This window comes from Eriocheir sinensis, chromosome 42, assembly GCF_024679095.1.
Source record: "Eriocheir sinensis breed Jianghai 21 chromosome 42, ASM2467909v1, whole genome shotgun sequence".
NCBI classification, from domain to species: domain Eukaryota; kingdom Metazoa; phylum Arthropoda; class Malacostraca; order Decapoda; family Varunidae; genus Eriocheir; species Eriocheir sinensis.
Genome location: NC_066550.1, coordinates 14,623,421 through 14,633,420, shown reverse-complemented (window position 1 = coordinate 14,633,420; position 10,000 = coordinate 14,623,421). Strand labels below are relative to the sequence as shown.

At 41.6% G+C, this 10,000-nt stretch overlaps 2 protein-coding genes across 5 annotated transcripts in view; both read left to right on the top strand.

The window, feature by feature from the left end:
* Positions 1-4,433, top strand: part of LOC127010160 (glutamate-gated chloride channel subunit beta-like) — an 18,596-nt gene extending 14,163 nt beyond the window's left edge. The window contains exons 8-11 of one of the 4 annotated variants that reach the window (XR_007762965.1): positions 1,473-1,757; positions 2,439-2,708; positions 3,125-3,621; positions 3,793-4,433. Coding sequence is in view for 3 of the 4 variants with exons in the window: in XM_050884022.1 (XP_050739979.1) it covers positions 1,473-1,757; positions 2,439-2,708; positions 3,125-3,406 (837 nt within the window). In the remaining variant the exon portion in view is untranslated. Of the gene's footprint in view, positions 1-1,472; positions 1,758-2,438; positions 2,709-3,124 lie in introns of all 4 variants that reach the window. The other 3 variants (XM_050884022.1, XM_050884021.1, XM_050884020.1) reach the window with 3 other exon arrangements.
* Positions 4,434-5,495: 1,062 nt separating this feature from the next.
* The window catches only part of LOC127010159 (octopamine receptor beta-2R-like), a 46,925-nt gene continuing 42,420 nt past the window's right edge, over positions 5,496-10,000 (top strand). The window contains exon 1 of the mRNA XM_050884018.1: positions 5,496-5,682. The gene's annotated coding sequence lies outside the window, so the exon portion shown is untranslated. The remainder of the gene's footprint in view (positions 5,683-10,000) is intronic.

Sequence of the window (10,000 nt, the reverse complement as noted above, 5' to 3'; positions counted from 1 at the left end):
GAGATTGGGGTACAGTGGTGATTCTTGCATAAGGAATTGGGATGGAGTGAAAAATTAGGAGATTGAGGTTTGATAAAGGAAAAGATAAGGAAGTCTGTAGATTATTAGGGAAGGAAAATATAGTTGAGAGTGAAAAGCAGTGAGAGAGTGGCAATTTAGGTGATTCTTGCGTAAGGAATTAGGACAGAGTGAAAAATTAGGAGATTGAGGTTTGATAAAGGAAAAGATAAGGACGTTAGTAGATTATTAGAAAAGGAAAATATAGTTGAGAGGGAAAAGAGGTGAGAGAGTGGCAATTTAGGTGATTCTTGCTTAAGGAATTGGGATGGAGTGAAAAATTAGGACATTGAGGTTTGATAAAGAAAAAGATAAGAAAGTTAGTAGATTATTAGAAAAGCGAAAAGAGATGAGAGAGTGATAGTTTAGGTAATTCTTGCTTTAGGAAATGGGATGGTGTTGAAACTGAGATTATAAGAGTTTGATAAAGAAAGAATTCACGTATTGACAAACTAAACATTTTATCTCTCCCCCTTCTGTTTCCTCCTCCCTTTCCCTCCCTACCTTCTCCCTCTCCCCCCCCCCCCTTTCTCTCCCCCCCTCTCTCCCATCATAAGGCAATAACAACTGTACTGGATGTGTCAATGTGTACGGAAATATTGTATAATTTAATGTGAGGTAGTAGTAGTAGTTGTAGTAGTAGTAGTAGTAGTAGTAGTAGTAGTAGTAGTAGTAGTAGTAGTAGTAGTAGTAGTAGTAGTAGTAGTAGTAGTAGTAGTAGTAATAGTAGTAGTGGTAGTAGTAGTGGTAGTAGTAGTAGTAGTAGTAGTAGAGAGAGAGAGAGAAAAGACAGATAGATACATAGATAGATAGAAAGATAGATAGATAGACAAACAAACAAGAAAAAAAATAACAAAAAAAGTACAGCAGGGTTGGGGTGAGGTCAACAAAGGTACCTTCTCCCTTTTGAGGCTATATATATGTATACGGTTATATGTATGTGTGTATATATATATTTTTTACAACAAAGGAGACAGCTCAAGGGCACAAAAAAAGTAAAAATAATATAAAAAAGCCCGCTACTCGCTGCTCACAAAAAGAATCCAAAGAGGTGGCCGAAAGAGAGGTCAATTTCGGGAGGAGAGGTGCCCTGATACCCTTCTCTTCCCTTGCCGTTTTATTTTCGTGGTTCTTGTGGTTTTCGCCTGATTGTCTATGTTTTAGTGTCTGGTTTGTTTTAGTTTATTGGTATTTATTTGCATTTTTGGGCGTTTCTTATTTATAGACCTTATAAATGTCTGCTAACGCGGCTAGACATGTTTTTTTGATGTAAGATATTTTTATTGTTCAGAGACGTTACTCGTGAAAATCGTTTGTGTTGGACCTTTCACTGTAACGTTTATTAGCAAGACAGTTGTTGTGGTCAATAAAACTAACTAACTATCAAATCAAATCAAATCTCTCTCTCCCCCCAGGCCATTGACGTGTGGATGGCAGGCTGCATGGTGTTCATCTTCGCCGCGCTGGGAGAGTTCGTGGTTGTGAGATTCTTGAACGTTATGCACGCTGCCCAGGTCTCCTCCCCCGGGTACCTCCCCCCCCTCCCCCCCACCCACGCCACCCTCCTCCCGCCCCCCCAGCCCCCCTCGCCCTCCCCGTCCACCTCCTCCTCCTCCTACCTCCTCCCCCCGGCTTCTTCCTCCTCCTTGGTGAATCCTGGTATTACGACCACGACGACGACGAGTGCCTATCAGAATCAGGTGAGAGAGAGAGAGAGAGAGAGAGAGAGAGAGGGTGTGTTGTGTTGTGTTGTGTTGTGTGTGTGTGTGTGTGTGTGTGTGTGTGTGTGTGTGTGTGTGTGTGTGTGTGTTATTCTTATTGTTATTTTTGTTGTTATTTTCTTTCTTGATTGTTTCTCTCTCTCTCTCTCTCTCTCTCTCTCTCTCTCTCTCTCTCTCTCTCTCTCTCTCTCTCTCTCTCTCTCTCTCTCTCTCTCTCTCTCTCTCTCTTTATATATCAACTCTCCCTCTCCCATTCTTTCTCTCTTCTCCTCTCTCCTTACCCTTCTTCATCTAATCCTCCTCCTCCTCTTCTTCCTCTTCTTCCTCTCTTTACCTCTCCTCATCCTCTCTCTCTCCTCTTCTTCTAATCCTCCTCCTCCTCCTCTCCCTCTTCTTCTTCTTTAACCATCATCTATACAGCTTCTCCCTCTTCTATCACTTTCCTTCTTTACCTCTCCTCCTCCTCCTCCTCCTCTCTCCCCTCTTCTTCTTCTAATCCACCTCCTCCTCCTCCTCTCCCTCTTCTTTTTCTTTAACCATCATCTATACAGCTTCTCCCTCTTCTATCACTTTCCTTCTTTACCTCTCCTCCTCCTCCTCCTCCTCCTCTCTCCCCTCTTCTTCTTCTAATCCTCCTCCTCCTCTTCCTCTTCCTCTCAGCTGATGGCCGAGAAATATGACCACCACCTCAAGAGAGTTACAGTCATCTCCCACGGCAGCGGCGGCGGCGGCGGCGGCGGCGGCGGCAACCCAAACAACCAAAACTACAACAACCACCTCAACCACAACTCCTACAACACCGCCAACAACCACTACAACTCCACCGGCAACCACACCACCAACCACAACCACCAAAGTCATTACCCTCAACACCAGAGTAATAACTATTTTGGTGGAAGTAGGAATCGGAAAGTTGGTGGTGGTGTCAAGGTGCGTGGTAGTAGTGGTAGTAGTAGTAGTAGTGGTAGTAGTAGTAGTAGTAGTAGTAGTAGTAGTAGTAGTGGTAGTGGTCGTAGTAGTGGTAGTGGTCGTAGTAGTGGTAGTGGTCGTAGTGGTAGTAGCAGTAGTAGTAGTAGTAGTAGTAGTAGTAGTAGTAGTAGTAGTAGTAGTAGTAGTAGTAGTAGTAGTAGTAGTAGTAGTAGTAGTAGTAGTAGTAGTAGTAGTAGTAGTAGTAGTAGTAGTAGTAGTAGTGGTAGTGGTCGTAGTAGTGGTAGTAGTAGTAGTAGTTGTAGTAGTAGTAACACTAACATGACCTCTTCCTCTTCCTCCTCTTCCTCCTCCTCCTCTTCCTTCCTCTTCCTCCTCTTCTTCCTCCTCCTCTAACTTCCTCTTCTTGCTCTTAACAGGAAAACGGGCACGTCGGCCTTAGCGTGGGCGGTCGTGTGGGGCGTGCGTGGGACCCAGAGACGGGGTATGGGGGCATGGGCAAGGCGGCGCACCCCTCCCAGCACGCCCACGGCCGGCAGAAGATCGGGGGGCGGTTGACACTTCAGTGGATCGACCCGAAGACCGGCGCCAAAAAGATACTCTGGAAGGAGATCGACAAAGTTTCCCGCGTCGCCTTCCCGCTCACCTTCCTGTTGTTCATGCTCATCTACTTCCCGATCCTGCTGTCCCGCACGTTCTAATCCTATGTTTGTGCGTTTTGTGTGTTCCGATTCCCTTATTGTAGGTTTGAGTCTTTCGTTGTGGGTTCTGATATCGTTTTTTGGGGTTCTGATTCTGTTACGTCGATCTAATTTCGATCCTCCTAAACCATGCTCATCTACTTCCCGATCCTGCTGTCCCTCACGTTCTAATCCTATGTTTGTGTGTTTTGTGTGTTCCGATCCCCTTATTTTAGGTTTGAGTCTTTCGTTGTGGGTTCTGATATCCTTTTTTGGGGTTCTGATTCTGTTACGTTGATCTAATTTCGATCCTCCTAAACCATGCTCATCTACTTCCCGATCCTGCTCTCCCGCAAGTTCTAATCCTATGTTTGTGTGTTTTGTGTGGTCCGATCCCCTTATTGTAGGTTTGAGTCTTTCGTTGTGGGTTCTGATATCCTTTTTTGGGGTTCTGATTCTGTTACGTTGATCTAATTTCGAATCCTCCTGACCCATACTTTCTAAACTTGTCTGGGGGAGTTCTAACCCTACATATACGGAATTGAATCGTACTGGTTAGATTTTTATGAGTTCTGATCCACTTTTTGGTATTATTGTAAGTTCTGATGCTGCGTTTGCAAGTTCTGAACCTGTTTCTATAAGTTCTGAGAGTGTGTTTGAGATTATATGTGTTCGAATCCCATGTTTGTTAGTTCTGATTCTCTCTCTTTGTGGGTGTGATACAATTGGTTACCTTCCGTGGGTTCTGATTCTCTGTTTGTGGGCTCTGATGCTCTTGCTCCGGCTTATGTGGGCTTGGATTCCATTGAGTTTGAAGTTTAATCTGTTTAGCAAGTTTAAGTGTGTTTGTTAAGAGGGTTCGATTCGGTTTAGTGGGATTGAATGCTATGAATACTTCGAGTTTTGTGTGTGTACGTATTTCACAGTATTCTATATGCATACATGTACGTTTTATGTACGTGTACGTATGTATGTATGTATCTATATATTACTACATTATTGTTGTTGTTGTTGTTGTGTGTGGGTGTGGGTGTGTGTGTGTGTGTGTGTGTGTGTGAGAGAGAGAGAGAGAAATACTGAATCACAAATATACTGTACAATCATCTATCTATGTATCTATCATATGTATAAGAGAATCTATCTATCTATCTATCTATCTATTTCACGTTACTTTGATGTTTAACAAGTGTAAGATAATGATGTATTACAATGTGTTAATGACAATAAGATAATGATAATAATAATGATGATAAAGTAATATTTGTTAAGTAAAGATATCATTATGTATTATTTCGCTCGTTAAGAAGGGAAAGATTGTGATAGAAGTAGTAGTAGTAGTAGTAGTAGTAGTAGTAGTAGTAGTAGTAGTAGTAGTAGTAGTAGTAGTAGTAGTAGTAGTAGTAGTAGTAGTAGTAGTAGTAGTAGTAGTAGTAGTAACTGAGCTAGCACATTAACTATATATAATTCTTTTTATTTATATATATTAATAATTATTCTAGGCGTTACACATTATAACATACAAATTCTAACGTTGTCAATCTATCAGTCGTTATTTCGAAGGTTAGTTATCGAATCTTACGTTATCTTCTCCTCGTAGCGTCAAAAATAGTCACTCGAGTTCAAAAATGTGAGAGATCCGAAAAAAATCTTATATTCTTGCAGATGAAAGTTGGACAGACCGACAGACCGACTAATTATACCACTAATGACCGCTATGATTACAAGAAGCTGTGATGTATATGAATTAGCGTTTTATTACCACTGAGAGAGAGAGAGAGAGAGAGAGAGAGAGACCTATCCTACCCAAATTTGCTTACATTAAAGAAAAACAAAGGAAAATAAAATAAGGTAGGTAGCCATATTTGTAAACAACTATAATACTCGCTTTCCTCTCTGTGATATATGAAGTCAATAATATTTTCAACTCAACTCCTTAATTAACATCATATCTAGCTGTTAAATCATATATATTAAATTTTCTACGCTAATTATATACAAAACTGATGCTTATTACCTTTTATTACAGAACAGAAAGGAAATAATAACGCAAATAATAATAATGACGATACTTTTTAGGCTCGTTGTCGTTGGTCAAAAAGTAAACAAATAAGGGAAACGAAGACCCCGGCGCGAGTGACCTTCATACTTTTGCTTAATTTAACGTGTTTGTGACCTCGTGTGATGACCCTTGACCTTCCACGTGACGCCAGGAGAGTGAGGAAGATGTGGGAGAAGTGGAGAAGGCGCAGAAGGAGGAGATAGTGGAGGAAATGGAGGAGAAATCAACTGAACTTTAGGTAAGAGACGAAGAGCCCGGCGCGAGTAATCTTCATATTTTATCTTATTTTGACGTGTTTGTGACCTCGTGTGATGACCTTTGACCTTCCACGTGACGCTGGGGGATTGAGAAAGATGTGGGATAAGTGGAGGAGGCGTGGAAGGAGGAGATAGTGGAGGAATTGGAGGAGAATGAGATGAACTGGAGGTAGGGAGAGAGGGGGAAAGGGAAAGGTGACTCTATACGCATATTATTTTTCTTATTATCTATCTTTGTCTTTGCTATCTTTATTATCTGCTTATTTACATGTGTTTGGGGCAGTGGTTGTAGTAATCGCGGTTAGGGTTAAGATTGGGGTTTAATATTGAGGAGAGGGCAAAGTTTATATTTGAATATGGAATGTTTTATGTCCCTGAATGCAGTGCAGGAACCAATGACCTCCAGAAAATAGAAAGTGGGTTGTGGGGAGCAAACCCCCTTGTTAACCCATCCGCTGCGATTGTCAAGGATTTTGCCTTCACTGGTAGCCTGGTAACATATAGTCCCAAGTCTTCCTCTGGTAAATATGGAGATTCACTACGCGCCTTTAATATTGCCCCCACGAGAATAATAACCTTTCCAAGGTCTCACATACTGTTGTAGTACTTCTCTAGTTTTACCGACGCATCATACATGTAGGGGGAGTCCAGAGGGGTTGCGCCCCCCCCTGGTTAGGAAGGAGGTTGAGGGGGGCGAAGCCCCACCATTTGAGGTTAGGTCATGTAAAGTTTGGTTGGAGTAGTTATATATGTTCCCCGACCCAAAAACCCCAATATCCCAGGGGTCCCCCAAGATTGTTAGGGGAAGGGAATTAGGACTTTTTCTGGATCTGCATCAGGATAATGTGGCGGGCACCTTTCAGGTGTATAACATGCATATTTGTGTTGGCTGTGGGGGGGACGGGGGAGCCGAGTGTGCAGGGGAAGGAAGTGAATCAAGTGCAATTGTTCGTGTAGGTGTGTTGTGGTGACAAGTGAGTGTGTATATGTCAGGTTAAGTTTAGTTTGGTTTTAGTTTCATATTATTTGTATGTATGTAACAGACAGTTCCGCACACACACACACACACACACACACACACACACACACATATCACCCCCTCCCCCCCCACACACACACACATCACCCCTTTCCCCCTCACTCCCCCCTCCCCCCCACACACACACGTCAGCAGCGAGAGAGAAGAATTACCAGGTGATAATGAGGCTTCTCGCTAACGGCCCCAAAGTGACAGGTTATGGCGGCAATTATGACAACACACACTACCTGACGTCAACCGAGGGAGCGTTAACCATCGTCAGCCACTCATTAGGTGCTTAGTGGATAATGTGCTCCTCCTCCTCCTCCTCCTCCTCCTTCCTTCTCCTAATTTTTCATTCTTTTTTTCTCTTAATTTTTCCTTTATTTTTTCTTTACCCGCTTCTTTCTTTCTTTTCTTCATTCTCCTCCTCTCCCAGTTTTTCTTCCTCCTCTTCCTGTTTTTCTTCCTCCTCTTCCTCTTTCTCTTCTTCTTCTTCCCTTCCTCTTCCTTCCTTCTCCTTCTACTTTTTAATTCTTTTTCTCTTAAATCTCCACCATGTTTTTCTTCTTTCTTCCTCCTCCTCCTCCTCCTTTTACTTCTTTCTCCTAATTTTTCATTCTTTTTTTTCTTTTCATTTTCCCTCATTTTTTCTTTTCTTTCTTCTTTCTTTCTCTTCTTCATTCTCCTCCTCTCCCAGTTTTCTTCCTCCTCCTCTTCCTCTTCCTCTTCTTTTTCTTTCCTTCCTCTTCCTGACTTCTACTTTTTTTATTCTTTTTCTCTTCATTCTCCACCTTTTTATTTTCTTCCTCCTCCTCCTCCTTCTTTGTGAGGTAATTAAAAGAAATGAGTTTTATGTAAGGCTTAAGTGTTTTATGTTTAAAAAAGTGTGTGTGTATGTGAGAGAGAGAGAGAGAGAGAGAGAGAGAGAGAGAGAGAGAGAGAGAGAGAGAGAGAGAGAGAGAGAGATGGAAAAAAATGAAAGGGAAAAGAGAGAGAGGGAGAGAAAGAGAGACAAAAGAGATAAAAAAGAAAAAGAAACTAAAGAGAAAAAGAAAAATAGAGAAAAACAACAAATGATTAAAAAAACACCCTTACACACACACACACACACACACACACACACACACACACACACACACACACACACACACACACACACACACACCTGCTCTCCCTGGTCCTAATGAGATGCAAACCTGCTTAGAACACACCTGTGATGACTGCTAAAGGTGAGATAATAGTAGTAGTAGTAGTAGTAGTAGTAGGAGGAGGAGGAGGAGAAAAATAAGGAAGTAAAATGAAGGAAAATTACATCAACAGAGAGAGAGAGGGGAGTTACAGAAGCTATTCCAAGGTGACAGACAGATTAGCATACTCGTTAGGAAGAGGAGGAGGAGGAGGAGGAGGAGGAGGAGGTGTGCATTGTCTTGGGGGTAACGAGAAGGAAGACAAGGAGGAAGGTGAGCATTGCAGTAGAAGAAGAGGAGGAGGAGGAGGAGGAGAAGAAAAAGAGGAGGAGGAGGAAGAGGAAGAAGAAATATGCATTGGCCAGGAGAGGAAGAAGGAGGAGGAGGAGGAAGAGGAAAAACATTTAAATTGCATAAGAAGAAGAAGAAGGAGGAGGAGGAAGAGGAGGAGAAATATTAACCTCAAGTCTGTTATAATTTTAATAGGCCTATCAATTTTAATACATGTCATCCCTGTTATCATACAAATAGGCCTATCAGTTTTAATACATATCATCCCTGTTATCTTACAAATAGGCCTATCAATTTTAATACATATCATCCTTGTTATCTTACAAATAGGCCTATCAATTTTAATACATATCATCCCTGTTATCTTACAAATAGGCCTATCAATTTTAATACATATCAGCCCTGTTATCTTACAAATAGGCCTATCAATTTTAATACATATCATCCCTGTTATCTTACAAATAGGCCTATCAATTTTAATACATATCATCCCTGTTATCTTACAAATAGGCCTATCAATTTTAATACATATCATCCCTGTTATCTTACAAATAGGCCTATCAATTTTAATACATATCATCCCTGTTATCATACGATCAGGCCTATCAATTTTGATACATATCATTCCTGCTTGTAACTTAACCTAACTAAACAAGACAAGTAGGCCTATACATTCTTTCTCTATTGGCACAGAAGATTCATATGTGCATTCTGAGTAAAGACACTTATATATATGGACTCAGTAATGGGACTTATTATCCAGTATATTGACCTCTCCTTCTACTGTTTTCTGCTATAAGTGCTGGCTATGATGTGTGTGAAGATGTCTGTAACTTAACCTAACCTAACCTAACCTAACCTAACCTAACCTAACCTAACCTTACAGTATGCCCTTGGAAGATTCATATATGGACTCAGTAATGGGACTTATTATCCAGTATATTGACCTCTCCTTCTACTGTTTTCTGCTATAAGTGCTGGCTATGATGTGCGTGAAGATGTCTGCAACTTAACCTAACCTAACCTAACCTAACCTAACCTAACCTAACCTAACCTAACCTAACCTAACCTAACCTACAGTATGCCCTTGGAAGACTCATATATGGACTCAGTAATGGGACTTATCTAGTATATTGACCTCTCCTTCTACCGTTTTCTGCTATAAGTGCTGGCTATGATGTGCGTGAAGATGTCTGTAACTTAACCTAACTATAATATAACTAAATTACATGTTAGTTATCAAATGAAATCTTGTAGGCGATCCACAAAATCCGGATATCAGTGTTAGTGTGCAAAAAGAGAGAGAGAGAGAATAGTTTCAAGTTAAAGAAATATGAGAGAAGGAAAAATTGAGTGGAATAGTAGTAGTAGTAGTAGTAGTAGTAGTAGAAGTAGTAGTAATAGTAGTAGTAGTAGTAGTAGTAGTAGTAGTAGTAGTTCAGTATAATGCTTGTGTTTTAAGAGAGACGAGAAGGGAAGATATGCGAGAGGAGGAGGAGGAGGAGGAAGAGGAAGAGGAAGAGGAGGAGGAGGAGGAGGAGGAGGAGGAGGAGGAGGACGAGGAGGAGGAGGAGGAGGAGATGATAGCAGTACAGGAACGAGAAGGACTCATAGGAAGCTGAGGAGGAGGAGGAGGAGGAGGAGGAGGAGGAGGAGGAGGAGGAGGAGGAAGAAGACTGTAATGTTATGAGAGAGAGAGAGAGAGAGAGCGTGTGAGAGAGAGAGAGAGAGAAGGTGCCGATTCTCTCTCTCTCTCTCTCTCTCTCTCTCTCTCTCTCTCTCTCTCTCTCTCTCTCTCAA